Source organism: Sprattus sprattus (assembly GCF_963457725.1).
Source record: "Sprattus sprattus genome assembly, chromosome: 7".
In the NCBI taxonomy this organism is placed as follows: Eukaryota; Metazoa; Chordata; class Actinopteri; order Clupeiformes; family Clupeidae; genus Sprattus; species Sprattus sprattus.
The window spans coordinates 5,546,602-5,568,561 of NC_137926.1; the positions used below are offsets into that span (position 1 = coordinate 5,546,602).

Genomic DNA, 21,960 nt, shown 5'->3' on the forward strand with positions numbered 1-21,960 from the left:
AGTGTATGCTGGCAATGAATCTTGAGTGCACTTTAGACCGCAGAATTCCATAGTGTAGGGCTCAGAGAAATTGAAACTGTCAGCACATTCCTGAACAGATCCAATACGACCAGGAATTAAACGAACAATGTTCTGGCCCTGATGAAACTATTCAGCTAACACGAGCATTATTATTTATGTGCGTTTCTTTATATCTGAAAGTATTTAGCCTATGAAAAGAGTTTTGACCTGTCTTAGGCCAACTGAGTTCTTAACATTAAAGAGTCGACCTTTGAGCAATAACATGACATAATCATGACATGATCATGACGATGAACCAAATGATTTAGAATAGGGTTAGGGTTGAGTAAATTATCGATATTGTATGCTGCATCAACGTAATTAACTTCTTCAGTGAATTATGTCCTTTGCATAGGCACTCGGTTTATTCCGTCCGTTTCCGACAAACGTTCGGTGTGTTGCTGCGGCGTATGATGTCACTCCCTCGCGAAAAGGGTATTATATTTGCTCCCCCGCCACCACCAGCTATTTCATTCGGGGAGGTTGCCACCCGTTTTGATCCAGTCCCAGTAAGCAGAGTAAACTACATTGAAGAGGTATTGTTATTGCGCCGATATTTTAACATTGAATACTTTTAGCGCATCTATAGCAACACATGCATGTTTAAAGTTCGGATCGGTTAAAATGATTTTGAAGTGTTTTCTGCTTTACAGTTTGCTAGCTAGCTTGATAGCGAGCTCCCAGCTACCTACCTAGCTGTCACGCTAACACAAGCTCTATTGCCTACTGAGGTTAATATATAACGCTAAGGGAAAGATAAATCTATTACAACGTTTATATGACCAGAATGCGTGCAACATTCATTTTCATGTGGCTATGGCTGTTAACTAAAATGAGTATGTATGCACGCATTTTTCAGGAATTAGTTACAGCTAGCTAGAGTATTCCTTCCACCACTTGCCCCACTAAAATCACTCGCCCAGGGTTAGTACCAGTAAGGACAACAAGCGGGTACGTCCGTGGTTGGCATTTTGTATTCGTTGGTTATGTTTTCAACATCTCCGGCGTTCGGAAGTATATTTGGTTAGTGCAGGCTATTAATGCACGCACTGACAGGTTGTTTAGGTGCTGAGTGTCCGGCGTAGTTGTCATTGTTAAACTCCCCAGGAAAATATTTTGTCCAGGGCGTTCACGTTAGCTTCAGTAGCTACTAACGTTACACCGACTGGTGTCTTGGCTAGTGTGCTAGATAATGTTAGCTTGGTGGTAGCGGTTGAACTTACTGGAAATGACCATTCCGACATATGTGTTATTTGTGAGAAATGTCTTTTGCAATTTTGTAAGATTTTATTGGAAACGGACTAGTTTTCGTAGTTATGAAGGCACAGCAATCCTCTGTTGAAGCTAACGTTAGCTAGAGACATTTCGACTGTGGACCCACCCAGCGCCAGACGAAATGGAATGTCATTGAACAAATGGATACAAGCGAAAGACATAACGTAGTGTTGTAGGCCACCGTTGTTTAATGTGAACAACAGTGAGAATATGTAGTGTTTAACAAGCAAATGCAATATCTATATACTGTCTGAACTATGTCAGCGTATTACAATAAATCAGTCTACTACCAGCGTATTGTTTTTGTTTAGTCAGCGTTGCTACAATGGCGAACCTGGGGGATCTATTTGACGTGCAGTCTACTGTGCAGGAGTGTCTAGTCAGATGAACGGTGGGGTTTACTTGCAAAGAGGCTTAACGTTAAACACTTCCATTTGTGGGCTTTTGATTGTAATGTCCAGACCATGTAATAGGGCAGATTCATCCTAAGCATTTACCTTTTAAGTGACAAAGATGTATGGATAATGTTGACTTGTCTTTGTGTGCGTAACGTAGGTAACATCAACGGAGCGATCAGAGTGATACAATCACAATTGTCCGTAATCATCATTTGCACTTCACAAATGCAAATGCCATTCGTTAGTGTAAAATTTTTAACAACGTCCGTCAGTATGTTTTATGCCAGCGACCTCTGTCAACTATTTGTGTCTTGCCAAAGCACCCAGTTCTATTCCTTCCAATTGAAGACTGTCAGCAGGAAAGTTCTCGTTTTTGTGTACTGTCATTAGCATTCATCCTCAGTCATCTGGGCCTTAATGTAGGCTCTTGTAGGTTGCCTAGGATATAGAAAACAGAGGCCTTTGACATTTTAGTTTTCTAAGAGCCTGCGGCGGGTCCTTCCGCCGATGCCAGAATCATCATTCTGATGATAATCAAATCACAGGGCTATTCTGGGTGCTGGGCCTCTCCGCAGAATTAGCTTTGGTGTTATGGAGCCTGTCTCTGGTCCCTGATGACGCATCTGTTATTTAGCACCACTTTGAGAAACTACGCAGCATCTTGAGCACAGTGCCTGTACCCACCTCCACAATTACCTAGTTAACCTCAGTATGTATGAGGAGACCGTTAAAAACAACCCTCTTAACCGGTCACCCTGTTACTTTCATTGTGGTTGACTGAACACACGCTGGTGTAGGTGAGGAACAGAAACATGGGTGTGTTCCTCCAGCTGTGAGATGGAAGCCTTCAGACACCTCAGAAGTGGTCCTCGTGTTTCTTAATCTTTAGAGTCAGCAATAAAGTATGTCATTCCAATGGGCAAACTAGTAAGGAGGTATATGAAAGTATATATTATGCAAGTCTTATGTCCCAGGTCTTATTATTCAAAAAGTTAAGCGGGGAAGAACACGCCCTTAACATTCCTTGTTTAAAAATGTGCTGTAGCCTATATGTAATGGGTCCAGTCATAAAACCGTATTAAAGTGCCTATATTGCAACAGTCACTCTTCTGTTATATTGCCCTGAGCACCAGGCTGTGAAATTAATCACATTTGAATAGATTGTGTTGCCTAGTTACTTGAAAGCCGCGCTTGGCGTGAGTGAAACCATTTGACCGTTGCCAGTCTGTGGAAGACTATCTCTGGCTGCCGTGGAATGTGAAGCTCGGGCCAGTGACTTACAGTAGCTCTTAGTGTGTCATTGTAGGGAGTGCATGCCCCCTCTGGATCACATTGCATCCCCCCCCCCCCCCCCCGTAACCCTAGCCAGTGCCGTCTGCTGCTCGCTTAGCTGCCTGCCTGGGAGTGTCCCCATAGCAGAGTGCCATTCCCGTGCTGTCACTTCTGCCATGTCTGTGTCAGGTGGGCGACGAAGTGAATGAGCTGCCATTGCCGGTGATGTGTGTGTGTGTGTGTGTGTGTGTGTGTGTGTCTGAGGGGTGGCTTTGTACAGCGTCTGCTGTTCTTTCTTGTGGTTCTTTTAACTTCTATGTCTGATGGTTTGGCCTCTTTGCATGTTTAGGCTAATTAAGCCTGGTTGACTTTTTTTTTTTTTCAGTTGAACCAATGAAAATGCTGAGTTGTTGTTACTTAATCATCAATGTTTTTTAACTGTACATTAATGTTGTGCCCCTAGCACCTGTTACCATGTCCAAGTTTATTAAACCCAAACTAAAGGTAATGTGTGGCATGAGCGTGTCCCTGTGTTTGTGTTTGTTTGTTTGAATGGGTTTTGCAGTGTTTTGTAGCAGTAGGTTGGGTGGAGTGGCTGGGGATGTAAAGAATGGTCAGAAGGTTCTGGAATGTTGGGAGCAGGAAGTAGCCCTATGAAAAGTACATTCCAGCCCAGTGATGTGTGTGTGTGTGTGTGTCTGTATTGCTGCTGTTGTTCAGACCGAGAGACGCAAGGGCTGGGCTGGGCCTTGGCTGCCTCCCCACACGGCCTGTGTACTGCAGGGGCAATGCGTCTGCCTGCGGTGCAGAGAGGATGGAGCGAGAGAAACAGAGACAGAAACAGAGGGAGGAAAGAGAAAGATGGATGAATGAATGATGAGTGAAATCCTGTCCTATTTAAGGCCGTATATGAGATTTGCGTGGTGCTCACCTCACTGGCCTATCTGTTAAAATTAGATAGACACACAGAGTACAATAGTGAACAATACATATCAAAAAGAAAAAGTGTTGCTGTGTTTTAACTGTTTATAGCATGTTTATGCCTGGATTCACTCAGCTCTATGGCAATGTTGCTCACAGCCATAGTTTTATGATGTCCCTATTCCATCATGATCGAGTCACATGAATCCAGTGCGGTGTGTGTTCTGCATGGGTTTGAGTGTGTGGCTGTGTGAACTGGTGGGATTCCTGCATGATAAAGGTTGCTGTGTTTTATCAAAACAGAACTGGATACATCCCAGCTATTACACAACATGGAGAAAGAAAACTAAAGCTTGTGTTCAGTAAGCTGAGGCTGTAGGGTTCAACACTGTGTTCTAGAATTCAGCCCTTTCGTTGACGTCGTTGGTCTGCGTCATCCATTTTGTTGAGATTCACTCCCAGATGTGCTGTTTTTAGATGGGCCATTTTTTCAGAAATAAACCAGAGGAAAGATGTCGGAGATGGGGCTTTAAGCACAGCAATGGCATCGTCCTCTGCAGTTACGGCTCATCAATATTGAATGTTGACAGGATATTTTACCCTGGAGGGGAGGGGGCACGTGAGGAGTAGATGCACTTTCACCAAAGCAGTGAGTGTGGGCAGGAAGGAGAGTCTTGCGTGGGCTGATATGGGCCTACACATAAGACTACAGACTAAACTGGCTACTTCTTCGTATCCTGTGATGTAGGGATGGTTTAAGCAAGGGAAGATTCAGAGAATGGGCACTGGCCTCTTTCTATGTTCTCTCTCTGTGCTCTCTCTCTCTGTGTGTTCTCTCTCTCTGTGTGTTCTCTCTCTCTCTGTTCGCTCTCTCTGTGTTCTCTCTCTCTGTGTGTTCTCTCTCTCTCTGTTCGCTCTCTCTCTGTTCGCTCTCTCTCTGTTCGCTCTCTCTGTGTTCGCTCTCTCTGTGTTCTCTCTCTCTCTGTTCTCTCTCTGTTCACTCTCTCTGTCTTCTCTCTCTCTCTCGGTGTACTCTTGGTGTTCTCTCTCTCTGTCTTCTCTCTCTGTGTGTTCTCTCTCTCTCTCTGTTCACTCTCTCTGTCTTCTCTCTCTCTGTCTTCTCTCTCTCTCTCTCTGTTCTCTCTCCCTGTCTTCTCTCTCTCTCTTGGTGTTCTCTCTCTCGCTGAACGGGCGTCGTTTCTTCTCTGCTCACACAAACGTGTCTTGGCCGTTGAGGCCCTTTCGGAGACGGCCCACCCGTTTCCTGTAAATTCCACAGGCGCTCTGCATCCTCCCCTATTTTGTCGTCATGGCTGCCTCCCCTCCTCCCAACCTCCTTGATAACAGATGTGTTTCCATGGAAACGTACGTGACCTCATCTGATTTTCCCAGCGCCCCTAGCTTCTTGTGTGGGAGTGAAGCAGAGGTTCTGTGATAGGCTTTAGGGACTCGTACATTCATTTGGAAGCAGTAACACAGCTAGGCGCATCAGGAGTTGTTGTGCTAGTTTGGAAGCAGCAGCGGCTTTATGAATTTGTGTTTGCAGGTTGGGTGTGTTCTCTGTTCTGACTCCATTTTCTCTGCTGAGATCTTTGGATGGAATGACAATGTCGCATTGTGATGTAGGATAATTGACTCTCTCCATCTCTCTCTGTCTGTCTCTCTCTCTCTCTCTCTCTCTCTGTGTCTCTCTCTCTCTGACAGACACACACTCTCACACAGTGTCTTCTCCCCTCCCACTGCTCGCACTGTCTCGCGTCCTTGCTCGACATACTTCTGCAGTTATATGTGTCCCTTGACACCTCTTGGGATTTATAAATACCTCCACTGCTCTCCTACAGAATCCGTGGCATGTCTTTTATACCACAGATCTCATTATCAGGATGGGCTGGGAAATAGGCCTCCTGATTGCTGGGATGGAGAGGGACTAAGTGTGCCGCATCTAAAAATGGCTCAGTTGAAAGTGAGCGAGAAGGGAGGGACAGAACATGCTTAGAGACGAAGACTTCATCCTGCAGCTGGTGTTAAGAAAGCAAAGGAGTTTTGTTTTTGTTCTGTTTCCTCCTTGGTTTGGTCATACGATGGTTTGCGGTCAGCTGGCTGCCTTTGTTTGTTAGTCGTGTGTTAGGTTTGTGAAGTGGTGCTTGAAGTCGACCCCTGTGGTCGTGTGGGTATGCGGTCATTTGCCTGTGGTCTGACCGCTACAAGGTGGCTTCTCTCGCTTCACAGTTTGTAGTAGTGTATTGACACAACACAACACAACACAGCACAGAACAGTATAGATGGCAGTCTGCACACATGTGCATACCGACTGCTGTGGAATGCAGAGGGTTAGTATCTGAAAGGTTTTGTGTGTGTGTGTGTGTGTGTGTGTGTGTGTGTGTACATGAGGGAGAGTGAGGGGAGGAAGAAGTGGGGGAGAAGTGTAAGATATTCTAGAGGTGCTTCTTAAGGGGCTGCCATTTAAGTCAGTGGGAGGGAGATGGTGTTATCTGGTGGAGTGCACCAAGTGGAAAAGGCGCTATCTTTAAGTACAGCTGTGTAGCTACGGAGGGCGCTGAAGACCACTCCACTTGTGCTTTTTCTGGGGACACACCCATATGAAGTTTGAAATCATTAACCTCAGAAGAGTCCACACTTTGGAAGGACTTGGACAGATTTTTTTTTTGCAGTTGGGAGTCCCAACTCCCAGCTCCTCTGCATCACCGCTGAGGTCATGAGGCCCGTTGACTTGAGTGTCACGCCCAGCCGAGGACTTGTGCATGCAGCTGTGATGACATCACACACGAATCCACAGCCTGTCCTCTGGAAGACACAGGACACGGCCCTCCAGAGGAGGGTGGAGCTCTTTAAAAAAAAACAACAACTTCCCTTTTAAGAAGAAACTGATATCCCATTGGCTAATGTTGACATCAATCTGCCAGAGAGGGTCAAGTTTCCATGTTGATCTGTAGTGACCACTATCTGGCCGGAATCAGGTCACAGCCTGCTGTTAAATCCCCAGGATGCCAGCCGAGAGCAGGGGCTGATGGGACAGGATGGGTGGGTGGGTGGGTGGGTGGGTGGGTGGGTGGGCAAGGTTAGGTGGGGGAGGGGTGGCTCAGTGCAGAGCCATCATTGTAAACACGATGGAATCTGCACTGGCTGCTGTAATCGGCTTTTAAGTTGGCAGACTATGCGTTTAGTTTTATTGTAGATGGCTGCACATCTGTGTCTGTTTTTTTTTTGGAGTGCGGTTTGCGATCAACCCTTTATTTCTGCTGTGGGGGGAGAAAATGTAGCAGGGTGAAATGATTGGAGAGCATTGGAGGCTGTGTATGCCGTTCTCCTCCACCATTTTGCACACATTTTATTCCTGCTTCTCCTCATGCTGGTTGCCATGGCTCGGTGCCTGTGTAGGTGGGCGTTATTACCATGAAGGGTCTAGTGCCTGGAGAGGAGCTCAGGGAAGCAGTCCAGTGATGGGCTACGGCTGCTTATAACCCGCTTCATAACGGACTCCCTGGATGTGTTGCTGCACGGGCAGCAGGCCTGTTGTGATTTGGGTGATGGTTGCAGGACGTGCTGGGCAGGCAGGTTAATGGAACCTGCTGGAATGTAAAGCACTCACGGTGGGGATGGGGATGCAGCTCTCTCCTGGATGCTGAGTGCTGCTGCTGCTGACTCAACTGATCCACTCTGTGATGGAGTGGATGGAATCTCTCTGGAAACTGCCCCTCTCTCTCTCGCTCCATTTTTCTCTCTCTCTCTCTCTCTCTCTCGCTCTCTCTCTCTCTCTCTCTTTTGCTCAGACTGAGTTTCTTTCTCTGTGACAGTCGCTCTCACCCCACCTCATGCAGTGTCTGCCTTTCTCTCCATCGATCTCATGCACTCTTCTCTTTCTCTCCCTCCACCACTCATTCTCTTTTGTTTTTCTCCTCCTCCTCCTCGTGCCCTCTGCAACAAAGGTTTTCATTGATCCAGTCTGGCCCCCCCGGCCATGGCAGTGACTGTGGATGACTGTAAAGCCTTCTCTTCCTTTCTCTCTCTCTCTCTCTCTCTGTCTCTCTCTCTCTCTCTCTCTCCATCTCTCTCTTTCTCTCTCCATCTCTCTCTCTCTCTCTCTCTCTTTTTCTGGTCACTGGCAGTGGCTGTGGATGACTGTAAAGCCTTCTCTTTCTTTCTCTCTCTCTCTCTCTCTCTCCATCTCTCTCTTTCTCTCTCCATCTCTCTCTCTCTCTCTTTGGTCACTGGCTGTGTGTGGATGACTGTAAAGCCGGCCCCCTCTGGTTGTGTTTGTCTGTTTGAAGAAGGGGCTAACCCCCCCCCCCCCCCCCCCTCCCATTTCCTTTTCTTTCTTTGTCTCATCTCGTCCATTCATCCTTCTCTTTCTTTCTCCCTCTCTCCATCTCTCTCTCTCCATCTCTCTCTGGTCACTGACCTTGGCCTTGCCTGACGGCTCTTAAGCTTTAATTTCCTGATGCTTAGTCAGTGAAATGTTAATATTCTGTCAGTGTTTAAAGTTTTATTATCTCTTAAATGAGAAAAAAATATATAATTAGTCTAAAATGTCAGAAGTCATTTGTATTTAATCAGTGGCGCTACACAGTCTGCATTCAGTATGGAGTTAGTTAATGAACCTTTAAGTGGCCTGAGTTTGAAGCTGTGGATATCAGCTACAGTAGAAACACAAAGCACAATTAGACACCATCTGCCCTATCAGTGAGGCCCAGAGTGAACCCGTCTGAGGTCACACCTACCTTCACACTGACGGGTTCATCCCAACCCGAGGTGCTGGTCACAGAACCCTGTGAAATGGCTTCAGATGTTGTCAGCTATGTGTCAGGTCCAAACAGAGCAGTCCGAGTGAACTGGGCCACCATTCCTATTATCTCATGTGCCATCACCATCAATCTCGCTGACCAGACAACCCCCCATGAGAATCTCACACAGGTCTGAAAAATGTATTTCACAGACTGTAGAGTAGGACACGTATTTCTGGGAGTGTCTGAGCCACAGCTCTATAGACAGGCTCTTTGGCATGACTGGCACTTTGCTTTACACCCCACACCCCCACCCCCCCACCAAAATAGTCTCACAGGTGGTTGACTATCCCAGAAGCCAGCTGCCCTCTCGGCCACAGGAAGGGCAGCAAGGTGTGGCTGGGGTCCTCTCTGGGAAGACCTTGTCTGAAGGTCATTGGGTGAAACGTCCCATTTCACTGCACAGTTCCCCCTAGACTAGAGCACCACCTGACAACAGTGCCAAGCTAATGGCCTGTGATGTCACCTCCTGTGGAGCATAGCCTAGAGATAAGATATCAATAACAACACTGAAATATATATATAATAATAATAATAAGCCATTTTATTTATAGGGCGCCTTTCAAGAAACCCAATGTCGCCTTACAACAGTGAAAACATTGAATAATACATAATACAGCAACAACTTCAGTTGGCAGGACCTTTACAGGTTATAGGCCTGCCTAAACAGGTGTGTTTTGATGTGTGATATATAGGCCTATACTTTTTGTACTGTCAGTACCTGTACCTGTACATGTCTTCAGGAGAATTTTTTTTTTGTTCTCTCTGTACGCTCTCTGGAGTGCAATGCTTTGACCTCTAGTAGCCTGCCCAGCTGAGCCCAGCGTGGCTCCCTCTCTCTCAGGCAGACAGGACCGGGGCTGGGGAGACATGTGGGGTGTGGGGGACTGGTGAGAGCACGGTCGATAGTTTTGGTAAAGGGGGGTGGTTGGGGGTTGGCACCACAGGGAATGGTGTGCGTGTGTGTGTGTGTTGGTGGGGGGTTGGGAGCTGACGGCAGCATTCTCTTTGTGCTCGGAGAGCGTTTGTCCAGCGCTTCACTGTGGAATTTCCGCCAGGCCCCCCTGGTGTGCTCAGCTGCCGGGGGTCTGCTAAACGTCAGCTGGACTGCTAACCCCCAGTCTCACACACACACTCACACACACACACACACACACACACACACACACACACCACCCTTACAATGCTGTCCCACACCCTCTGCTTAGCGTTGTCCTCTGCTCATGTAAATAATGGCCCCCGCCTCAGTGTTCTAGAATGTGAAGAGATGGGATTGTGATCACGACAGCGTGACTGTTCCGCTGATACACCTGACAGGAATGGCTGGAGGAATCCTCGGCCATTTTGTTTGAACCACGCAAAGATAATCTGTTCATCGAAGAGCTACTGCAGCCGTAAACCTTCTCGCTCTTTCCCCGTTGTGTGTTCATTGCATGTTGCTTCGAGGAGCTTGAAACATGTAGGTTCCCTCTGGGCCACAGTGTGGTCAGTGTGTAAGCGATCGCCCACGCGTACACACTTTAGATCTATTTAGGTGTCGTGTTTCTAAGCTCTATTTCATTTTCATTTCGTAACTCACTTCCTTTGTATCGTCTCCCCTCTACAGAAGATGGACGCAAGCGGGGTGAAAGTTCTGGAGACGGCCGACGACATCCAGGAGCGCCGGCAGCAGGTGCTGGACCGGTACCGGCGCTTCAAGGAGTTGTCGACCGTGCGCCGGCAGAAGCTGGAGGACTCGTACCGATTCCAGTTCTTCCGCCGCGATGCCGACGAGCTGGAGAAGTGGATCCTGGAGAAGCTGCAGATCGCTTCCGATGAGAACTACAAGGACCCTAGCAACCTGCAGGTAAGACACGGAGGCAGGCTGTCAATCATAAGAGTGCATGAGAGTATTGTTGCAGCAGAATCATTTATAATGATTATAATGAACAGGGGCCCAGGCACTGAGCTCTGTAAAGCGCCTTGAGACAATATTATTGTTTTGGCGCTACATAAATAGAATTGACTTGAAAGTGTCGGAGCGATTTTGCCACAGATGTTAGTTTCAAGTTGCGTTCAAGTCTTCAAGCATGAGTGCAGTTCTCTTATTTTATATTGATGGGGGAGGAACGCAAGCGCAACAGGGGGTGAAGGTCCAATGTGCAACACATGAGAAGTCTGCTCAGTCGCGGGCTTTAGAGTTTCAAAGTCTGAGGAAGGAATGTGGCGTGGGTAATATTTAACTGTGCTGTTGCCTCATACAATATTTCAGCTTTTCGTTCAAGTTAATCGCCTTTGGCACATATAAAAAAATGTATCACGCCAGGCCCTTACACTAGACCACGCCAGGCCCTTACGCTAGACCACGCCAGGCCCTTACGCTAGACCACGCCAGGCCCTTACGCTAGACCACGCCAGGCCCTTACGCTAGACCACGCCAGGCCCTTACGCTAGACCACGCCAGGCCCTTACGCTAGACCACGCCAGGCCCTTACGCTAGACCACGCCAGGCCCTTACGCTAGACCACGCCAGGCCCTTACAGTAGACCACGTCAGGCCCTTACAGTGGACCACGCCAGGCCCTTACAGTGGACCACGCCAGGCCCTTACAGTGGACCACGCCAGGCCCTTACAGTGGACCACGCCAGGCCCTTACAGTGGACCACGCCAGGCCCTTACAGTGGACCACGCCAGGCCCTTACAGTGGACCACGCCAGGCCCTTACAGTGGACCACGCCAGGCCCTTACAGTGGACCACGCCAGGCCCTTACAGTGGACCACGCCAGGCCCTTACAGTGGACCACGCCAGGCCCTTACAGTGGACCACGCCAGGCCCTTACAGTAGACCACGCCAGGCCCTTACACCACGCCAGGCCCTTACACTAGACCACGCCAGGCCCTTACTGTAGACCACGCCAGGCCCTTACAGTAGACCACGCCAGGCCCTATGAACTGATAGCCCATCTAAATAAATAGCTGCTGTTTTAGTATCCATGATATCGGTGGTTGATGCTTTTATCATGAGGGTGTTATTTTGTTCTCATTGTCCATGGATGTGTGTGTGTGTCTGCCCTCAGGGAAAGCTCCAGAAACACCAGGCCTTTGAAGCGGAGGTGCAGGCCAATGCTGGGGCCATCATCAAACTGGACGAAACGGGCAACCTGATGATCTCTGAGGGCCACTTTGCCTCCGAAACCATCCGGGTAAGGCCTTACACTCCTCCTCATGCAGATCGCTTACGGTTGTACACACACACACACACACACACACACGCACGCAAATACATAACCATATATACAGTAATATACTTACATATACACACACAACTACACCCACACACACACCTAGACACACACACACACACACACCTAGACACACACACACCTACACACACACCTACACACACCTACACACACACACACCTACACACACACACACACACACACACACACACACACCTACACACACACACACCTACACACACACACCTACACACACACACCTACACACACACACACACACCTACACACACACACACACACACCTACACACACGCACACACCTACACACACACCTACACACACATTGGCTTAGACTTGCTTTCTTCAAATAGTTTTGTTTACTTTGTTTAAAAATAAGTAAAATTCCTTGTGCTAATTCAAATATATGATGATGATGATGAAGCACTACAGCAGCAGCATTCCAGTAGATGTCAGTGTTTTGTTAACCCCTCCCATCTGGTTCAGTCCTTCACGCCCTACCGGACGTCCCAGCGGCCCATAGTAACAAGTGTCAATTTTGGAAGTTACATCCCTGTAGGTGCTTGAGTGCTGTGACTTCAACTCTGTCTCTACAACTCAACATCTTTACCCTTGATTCTATCCTGTGGTGACATTGATTTGCTGTGATGGCATGAATTCTCTGTTCCACCAGTAGAATTCATGACCTTTTGAGAGTGCAATTGCTTTCTTGCATGAAGTTCAACTCGTATAGGACCCTTCTGAATCTTTAGCATCTTCAGTCTGTCTTTCCCTGTATTATGGTCTGTTTCCATCTCTCACAGGCTGGTAAAGAAATTATTTGGTCTACAAGAGAAGTGGTATAGCCCTGAACACCCCAATTAAACCACCATGACACATAATTAAGCAGACTCCTCTCTCATAGACTACCGCTGTCCTATGCTGTACTACTCTCCTTCCTCTGAGCCTAGTAGGGCAGTTGGCTAGCCAGCATCCTCTCCGTGGTGAAGGAAAGGAGATGTGTCCTAACTCCTGTTCCTCCTCTGAGCCTAGTAGGGCAGTTGGCTAGCCAGCTTCCTCTCCGCGGTGACAGGAGACGTGTCCTAACTCCTCTTCCTCCTCTAAGCCTAGTAGGGCAGTTGGCTAGCCAGCTTCCTCTCCGTGGTGAAGGAAAGGAGATGTGTCCTAACTCCTGTCCCCCCCCCCCCCCGTGTGTTCAGACGCGTCTGGAGGAGCTCCACCGCCTGTGGGACCAGCTGCTGCAGAAGACCAAGGAGAAGGGCGTGCGACTGCTGCAGGCCCAGAAGCTGGTGCAGTACCTGCGCGAGTGCGAGGATGCCCTCGACTGGATCAGCGACAAGGTCAGACGCTTCCCTCGGGCGGATTGATGTGAAATTGGCTACAAGCACCACATTTAAACCCCATTTCTTTCATACCAAGTCATGTTTTATTTTAACGTCTATAGCAGATTCTTTAGGGTAATATTTGGACAGTAAAGCTTAATACACTTGACTCCTCAGAGACTATTAACTTAATTGTATACTTAACATTTAGGTGATTAATATTTAATATTTAGGTGATTTATACTTTATACATTTAGGTTATTTATACTTTATTTTTAGTTTTCAGCCAGTTAGTCTCTGTAAAGCACAGAATAGTAATGGCCTGCATCCGTGCGATGTATTGCATGGATTAGTCTAATTACATCAGGGATGCGACTGCACTAAAAGCCACTCACATGCTCATTGTGTCTTCCTTCCCTCCCGCCTGCCCGTCTGTCTCTTACAGGAGGCCATCGTCACCTCCGAGGAGCTGGGTCAGGACCTGGAGCATGTGCAGGTTCTGCAGAAGAAGTTCGAGGAGTTCCAGACGGACCTGGCGGCTCACGAGGAGCGCGTGAACGACGTGAACCAGACGGCGGGCAGGCTGACCCAGGACGCCCACCCCGAGACCGAGCTGATCCAGCGCAAGCAGGAGGAGGTGAACGCCGCCTGGCAGCGCCTCAAGGGCCTGGCACAGCAGAGGCAGGGCAAGCTGTTCGGGGCCGCAGAGGTGCAGCGCTTCAACAGGTACGCCGAGTTTTCATTCATCTGCGGTATTTAAATTGGCATCAAGAGAAGAGAAGAGAAGAGAAGGGAAGGAAGGAGGGCAGTAGAGAGGAGAAAAAAAGTAGTAAAAAAGGAGAGAGGAAAGTTAGGAAACGATAAAAGGAAAGATAGGGAGGAGAGGAGGAGCCATGGGGCTTTGCCTCGGGCTGAGAGAACATGTTCAGTTCTCTTGGGAGGGAAAAAGTTGAAAAACTGATTTTCCTTACATCGCCCAAGGAAACTAAAGAACAGTTTTAATTGCATCCACACCTGCGTAGCTCGGATTCTCATTGTTGTAGTTTGGTAATGGAAGATTAATGAAGAATACTAATGAATCGGCTAAAACTACAAAAATGTGTAGTAGGTTTAACTGAGGTGTAGATATAGCAGGGTGGAATCAATAAGGAAGGTTTGATGGGTAAGTTCTTAAACAAGTGAGTAGTGACATCTGATGTTGATTGTAAATCTGTGTTTGTCTGTAGGGATGTGGATGAGACCATCAGCTGGATCAAGGAGAAGGAGCAGCTGATGGCGTCGGATGATTTTGGACGGGATCTGGCCAGCGTTCAGGCACTGCTGCGCAAACACGAGGGCCTGGAGAGGGACCTGGCTGCACTGGAGGACAAGGTCAGATAGCACACACTGCATCACTCACTGCACACACTGCATACACTGCATCACTCACTGCTTCACTCACTGCACACACTGCATACACTGCATCACTCACTGCTTCACTCACTGCACACACTGCATACACTGCATCACTCACTGCTTCACTCACTGCACACACTGCATACACTGCATCACTCACTGCACACACTGCATCACTCACTGCACACACTGCACACACTGCATCACTTATTGCATCACTCATTGCGGTCAGACTGCACACACTGCATCACTCACTGCGGAAAAACACTTACTAGAGACTCCTGCCTAACTCCTGTATAATACCTGCATCATTTCATTGAAACGTGTGGACAAACATTTACTCCTACATGCTGAACATATCCCAACTATACATTTTACAGATGAGTTCATTACAAAAGCGGTCCTCAGCAACATTACAGAAAGTCACAAGAATCCCTTTACCTCCAAAAGCTTTTTATGCTCTGTATATAAAAAATATCAGCCTCCTGAGTGACTACAGTGTGGTCTGAGCCTCTCCTCACCTCCTCGTCTCCTCTCTCTCGGTGCTCAGGTGAACACTCTTGGCGGCGAGGCCGAGCGCCTGCAGCAGACCCACCCCCAGAACGCCTCCCAGATCCACCTGAAGCGGGACGAGCTCATCACCAACTGGGAGCAGATCCGCACCCTGGCCGCCGAGCGACACGCCCGTCTCAACGACTCCTACAGGTGCGTCCTCGTCAGAGTCCAGTCGCACAGTTCGCATCTCAACAGCAATTTTTTTTCAACAGCTGAACAGTGTTCATTCAGAGATATATTTTCCTATATAAAGGTGATTTTGGGTGCGAGTGAAAAAGACTGTTAACTTAAAGAAGAAAAAAAACGCTTGTTTTTCTACTTTAAGTACTTAGAGAACATCACAAAGCTACGGAAAACTAAGTGTCAGTCAGTTTTTCTTAGCACTGCGATGTTGACATATGGTACAGCTGTACAACATCCCTGAGTAGGTTGGCTGCCGTCATGTTTGTACTGTATGGTATAGAGCTGACCGTCTGCTTTGTTCTTTCCCCCCAGGCTGCAGCGCTTCACCGCTGACTTCCGTGACCTGACGAGCTGGGTGACGGAGATGAAGGCCCTGATCAATGCTGATGAGCTGGCCAATGATGTGGCCGGAGCCGAGGCACTGCTCGACCGCCACCAGGAGCACAAGGTAAAGAAACTCACCGCCAGAGCTTTACTAGATCACCTGTTCTCTGCCTACAGTAGAACGTAGCCATACCTAATCATACAACTCGAAGACCGGATTATTTACATTTGAACTTTTACTTGACTTTTACTTACAGAACTTTATTTACATTTGGTCATTTATTGTTCTTATTGGTGCTAAGTAATCCTTCCAGTGTGTATTTGTGTTCCTGTTTGTGAGATATGGGTGTCTCTTCTGTGCAGGGAGAGATTGACGCTCATGAGGATAGCTTCAAGGCCACCGATGAAGCCGGGCAGGCTCTGCTCAACACCGGACACTACGCTTCTGAAGAGGTCAAAGAGAAGGTATGCGTGTGTTCTTCTGTGTATCTGCGAACACCTGTAACACCTCAAACCACTGTCGTATGTAAACCCACAAACTCACCTGTCCGTGTCTGTGTGTGTTTGTGTGTCTCTCTCTCTGTGTCTCTGTGTGTGTGTGTGTGTGTGTGTGTGTGTGTGTGTGTGTGTGTGTCTGTCTGGTGTGTGTGTGTCTGTCTGGTGTGTGTGTGTGTGTCTGATGTGCGTGCGTGTGTGTGTGTGTGTGTGTGTGTGTGTGTAGCTGGGCATCCTGACGGAGGAGAAGGAGTCTCTGCTGGAGCTGTGGGAGCTGCGCAGGCAGCAGTATGAGCAGTGCATGGACCTGCAGCTCTTCTACAGGGACACGGAGCAGGTGGACAACTGGATGAGCAAACAGGAGGTGAGTCCCATGGTTCATAATGTTTCACGGGCTGCAGTGGTTAAGATCACCCCTTTGGAAGTACCTGATACATTATCGCTGCAGGTTGATGCTTAACGTGGTGCAGTGGTTAGCGTCTCCGCTTAGGAAGTGCCTGATAACTGATCGCTGCAGGTTGATGCTTAACGTGGTGCAGTGGTTAGCGTCTCCGCTTAGGAAGTGCCTGATAACTGATCGCTGCAGGTTGATGCTTAATGTGGTGCAGTGGTTAGCGCCACCCCTTAAAAAGCAAATATTGGTGGCTAACATTTTGAAAATGTTCAATGTTCTCTTGGCATACTCCACAAATACAATAAATGTGCTAGAGTCCAAATAAGAAGCCGTTTTCTGAATGCGTTGTGAACGTGTTCCGTGTGTGTAGGCGTTCCTGCTGAACGAGGACCTGGGAGACTCTCTGGACAGCGTGGAGGCCCTGCTGAAGAAGCACGAGGACTTTGAGAAGTCCCTCAGCGCCCAGGAGGAGAAGATCACGGTAAGGCTTCCTCTTACTGGGACACATCAGTGACACCACTTCCCAGTATGATATGCTCACTAGTCTCTGAGGGGAAACCTAACCCGCTGCTCTGTCCTGTCCTGTCCCTGTGTTTTAGGCCCTGGATGAGTTCGCCACCAAGCTGATCCAGAACAACCATTACGCCAAGGAGGATGTGGCCACCCGCCGAGATGCTGTGAGTGCTCACCCATATGCCCTCAGTCACCCATATGCCCTCAGTCACACTCCCTGCCTGATACAGCCACTGCAGATGGTTACAGTAGACCTGGAACACAGAGATCTCTTTTAAAAATTACCATTTGAATGCCATCCCATCCCTTTAATTGGCATGATCATACTTTATATGATGTTGTATAAAGTATAGTTAATTTAGTATGTGTAGTTTGATATAATATAAATGTAATAATAATTATATAATATAAATATGAAGTGTGTGTGTGTGTGTGTATATATAGTTAAATATAATATAAATGTAATGGTAATTATATAATATAAATATAAAGTGTGTGTGTATATATAGTTTAATATAATATAAATATATAGTATATGTAGTTTAATTTGTGGCCGTCCTGTCCCTGTGATTGTCCTGTAGCTGCTGAGCCGACGCAACGCCCTCCATGAGCGCGCTCAGTCCCGCCGCGCTGCCCTGGAAGACTCCTTCCACCTGCAGCAGTTCTTCCGCGACTCTGACGAGCTCAAGAGCTGGATCAACGAGAAGATGAAGACCGCCACTGACGAGGCCTACAAGGTGCGTCCCCACGGGCTCCATCTCTGGTTTATAAGAGCTTGTTAATAACTCTTGTTTTGAGCCATTTCATTTAAGGCATGCAAGAGGTCATGGGTGAACAATGCAATGCCTCGTCCTTGTTCTCATCTTTGGCTCTTCTCTCGTTCTCTACTCAGGACCCCTCCAACCTGCAGGGCAAAGTGCAGAAGCACCAGGCCTTCGAGGCCGAGCTCTCCGCCAACCAGAGCCGCATCGATGCCCTGCAGAAGTCCGGCCAGGAGCTGATCGACGGCAACCACTACGCCTCTGCTGAGGTGTCCGGGCGCATGGACGAGGTCAGCACCCAGTGGAAGAAGCTTCTGGAAGCCACCGAGCTCAAAGGTGAGAGACTTCATAGCCCGGACAGGTGTGGTCTAGGCTTTGGTCCTCGTATAGAGACTTTGTATTGCAGTGTTTGTACATAGTACCTAACCACAAATGTAGAAGTATATGAGCGCTTTTGGAAAGTATATTCCTACATTTCTGAATTTCGTGTCTTGGGTAACAACACAGTTTGGGACATTTTGACGTTTGAGCTCCAAGCTTCAGAACAGTAATAGATGTTTACCATTAAATTGAACTCTTTTTTTTGAATATGAAAAAAAAATAAAAAAACTTGTGTTGTAGCATACTTCACAGGTAACAGCTAATATCATTACAAACCATGTCTGGTAGGAGTATTAGGGCACCTGCGGATTGGCAACAGTGATGGATGTTTCTAGAAGCACGCCTCACTCTGGTCTGTGCTGTCTTTCCCCATAGGCATCAAGCTGCGTGAGGCTAACCAGCAGCAGCAGTTCAACCGCAACGTGGAGGACATCGAGCTCTGGCTGTACGAGGTGGAGGGCCACCTGGCGTCCGACGACTACGGCAAGGACCTGACCAGCGTGCAGAACCTGCAGAAGAAGCACGCTCTGCTGGAGGCTGACGTCGCTGCCCACCAGGTAAGGATCAGGAAACACACCTGTCATCGCTCTAGAATCATTTGATTAAAGTGTAAAATATACCGAACTGAGGTCTCACCTATAGCTAAACTGATGTATCATGAGGGCAAAAACAAGTTTTTGTCTTCATCTCTGCTTGTCTTATTGTAACTTATCTTGTTTGTAAATTTCTATTGTCTGCTTTAGTATATAAATTCAACATAATAAATGAAGATATCAACAGTATGAAGAGCATAATAATAATAATTAATTTAATTTTTAACGCACTTTTCATTCCAAAGAATCTCAGAGTGTCTCATTTAAAATTTTCATTTAAGCATCATTTAATGAAATGCTTTCTACCCAAATGTGTGATCTAAGGCTGTTCAATGTTCAAACTGCCCCCAAACACTATTTTTTCCCCATAACAGGACCGCATTGACGGCATCACCATCCAGGCCCGTCAGTTCCAGGAAGCGGGTCACTTTGACGCCGACAACATCCGCAAGAAGCAGGAGGCTCTGGTGGCCCGCTACGAGGCCCTGAAGGAGCCCATGGCCGCCCGCAAGCAGAAGCTCTCCGACTCGCTGCGCCTGCAGCAGCTCTTCAGGGACGTGGAGGACGAGGAGACCTGGATCCGCGAGAAGGAGCCCATCGCCGCCTCCACCAACAGAGGTCTGTAGCTACACCAGAGCTGGCTGTGTTGAGTGTGTTTGGACTTGAAGTGCTTTGGTGACATAGATAGGTAGCCCATATTTTAGTGATTGGGATCTATGTGAGTGTGCTGTACTACTGGTGGAGGAAAGTATAAGAGGAAGATTGTAGTATCTCTACAAGCTCCAGTGTTCTATGCTCCAGTGTTCTATGCGCCAGTGTTCTATGCGCCAGTGTTCTATGCGCCAGTGTTCTATTCTCCAGTGTTCTCTTCTCCAGTGTTCTATTCTCCAGTGATATTTGCTCCAGTGTTCTATGCTCCAGTGTTCTATGCTCTATGCGCCAGTGTTCTATTCTCCAGTGTTCTATTCTCCAGTGTTCTATGCTCCAGTGTTCTATGCTCCAGTGTTCTATGCTCCAGTGTTCAATACTCCAGTGTTCTATGCTCCAGTGTTCTATGCTCCAGTGTTCTATGCTCCAGTGTTCTATGATCATGATAAGTCTTGTGCTCATTGCCCCTTTCTCTCTGACTCTCAGGCAAAGACCTGATTGGAGTGCAGAACCTGCTGAAGAAGCACCAGGCCCTGCAGGCTGAGATCGCTGGACACGAGCCCCGCATCAAGGCCGTCAGCCAGAAGGGCGAGGCCATGGTGGAGGAAGGTGGGTGCCTCAGGCCATTCACACTCCTTTACAACTAGACACTGAGCTCTGAAAATGTACCTTCACAACTTGCTAGACTTTTATTATGATAAAATGAGACAGAGTTTCTTAACTGTAATACTTGGAGTCAGTGCCATAACTTACACCTATGCCTGTGTTAATGGGAAATACAACCAAAGATGTGTTCTATATGCTGATTTTTTGTGTTTCCCTCCCTGGGTGGCAGGCCACTTTGCTGGGGAGGAAGTGAAGGTGAAGCTGGGCGAGCTGAACGGCCGCTGGGACACCCTGAAGGGCAAGGCTGGCCAGCGCCGGCAGGACCTGGAGGACTCTCTGCAGGCCCAGCAGTACTTTGCCGACGCCAACGAGGCCGAGTCCTGGATGAGGGAGAAGGAGCCCATCGTGGGGAGCCCCGACTACGGCAAAGACGAAGACTCTGCTGAGGTGAGGAGCAGGAACAGGAGGAGGGAGAGTGACTGAGCAGGAAATGTATTTATTTATTTGCATTGTGTCGCTTTGGCCATCATGAGGTGATCAGATAAATGAATTGACCTCGACAGATCTAATGATTAAAAACCATGGCAACAATATAGCAATCAGTAGATACAAATACATGAAGAAATATCTGTGGTACTGGGTTATCAATTGTGTGCTAAATTATTACTTTTATTATTACTATTATTATTATTATTATTATTATTCAATAAATAAGAATCTAAGCTTCCAGGATTGCAGATGAGCTGATGACTATCCATCCAGTCCACCCATCAGTGTAAACCCCTTTGACAGTAGTGTGAAGGTGTTGAGGAGATGGGAGTTCATGTCATGAGTGTTAATCTGGTCTGGTCCGGTCTGGTGTGGCCCCACAGGCTCTGCTGAAGAAGCACGAGGCTCTGATGTCTGACCTGAGCGCCTACGGCAGCAGCATCTCCTCCCTCAAGGAGCAGGCCACGTCATGCAGGGTGAGACACACACACACACACACACACACACACACACACACAGTACCTGAAGGAGCAGGCCACGTCCTGCAGGGTGAGTCTAGAGTTGGACACACACACACACACACACACACACACACGCACACACATCCAGTCCCTGAAGTAGCAGGCCATGTCCTGCCGGGTTAGTCTAGAGCTGGACACACACACACACACACACACACACACACACACACACACACACACACACACACACACACACACACACACACACACACACACACACACTCATACTCATTCAAGGCTACAGTGTTACTAATGGCATTGTTCTGAGACGGCCACAGTAACTTTAGTTCTTCTTCTCCTCCTCCCGAACAGCAACAAGTGGCGCCCACGGATGACGAGACGGGTAAGGAGCTGGTGCTGGCCCTCTATGACTACCAGGAGAAGAGCCCCCGCGAGGTCACCATGAAGAAGGGCGACATCCTCACCCTGCTCAACAGCACCAACAAGGTACTGCACACGGATAACACTGAAGCTCCCAGTCCCTACCCTACCCTACCCTACCCTACCCTACCCTACCCTACCCTACCCTACCCTACCCTACCCTACCCTACCCTACCCTACCCTACCCTACCCTACCCTACCCTACCCTACCCTACCCTCAACAGCACCAACAAGGTACTGCACACAGGGATAACACTGCACAGGGAGAACACCGCAGCTCCCAGTCCCTACCCTACCCTACCCTACCCTACCCTACCCTACCCTACCCTACCCTACCCTACCCTACCCTCAACAGCACCAACAAGGTACTGCACAGTGATAACACAGCAGCTTCCAGTCGCTACCCTACGCTACCCTACCCTACCCTACCCT

General features: G+C 48.1%; 1 protein-coding gene across 4 annotated transcripts in view; it reads left to right on the plus strand.

The window, feature by feature from the left end:
• Positions 1 to 522: 522 nt before the first annotated feature.
• sptan1 (spectrin alpha, non-erythrocytic 1) overlaps positions 523 to 21,960 on the plus strand; it is a 43,473-nt gene continuing 22,035 nt past the window's right edge. For 3 of the 4 annotated variants that reach the window (XM_080842340.1, XM_080842341.1, XM_080842342.1), the window contains exons 1-20: positions 523 to 596; positions 10,335 to 10,574; positions 11,785 to 11,910; positions 13,167 to 13,307; positions 13,735 to 14,015; positions 14,516 to 14,660; positions 15,235 to 15,389; positions 15,735 to 15,870; positions 16,110 to 16,211; positions 16,468 to 16,605; positions 17,006 to 17,116; positions 17,235 to 17,312; positions 17,730 to 17,885; positions 18,041 to 18,245; positions 18,666 to 18,847; positions 19,258 to 19,501; positions 20,018 to 20,140; positions 20,367 to 20,584; positions 21,010 to 21,102; positions 21,460 to 21,594. In XM_080842340.1, coding sequence (XP_080698466.1) covers positions 10,338 to 10,574; positions 11,785 to 11,910; positions 13,167 to 13,307; positions 13,735 to 14,015; positions 14,516 to 14,660; positions 15,235 to 15,389; positions 15,735 to 15,870; positions 16,110 to 16,211; positions 16,468 to 16,605; positions 17,006 to 17,116; positions 17,235 to 17,312; positions 17,730 to 17,885; positions 18,041 to 18,245; positions 18,666 to 18,847; positions 19,258 to 19,501; positions 20,018 to 20,140; positions 20,367 to 20,584; positions 21,010 to 21,102; positions 21,460 to 21,594 — 3,006 coding nt within the window. In that variant the 5' untranslated portion in view covers positions 523 to 596; positions 10,335 to 10,337. Of the gene's footprint in view, positions 597 to 3,468; positions 3,510 to 10,334; positions 10,575 to 11,784; positions 11,911 to 13,166; positions 13,308 to 13,734; positions 14,016 to 14,515; positions 14,661 to 15,234; positions 15,390 to 15,734; positions 15,871 to 16,109; positions 16,212 to 16,467; positions 16,606 to 17,005; positions 17,117 to 17,234; positions 17,313 to 17,729; positions 17,886 to 18,040; positions 18,246 to 18,665; positions 18,848 to 19,257; positions 19,502 to 20,017; positions 20,141 to 20,366; positions 20,585 to 21,009; positions 21,103 to 21,459; positions 21,595 to 21,960 lie in introns of all 4 variants that reach the window. The other variant, XM_080842343.1, reaches the window with a different exon arrangement.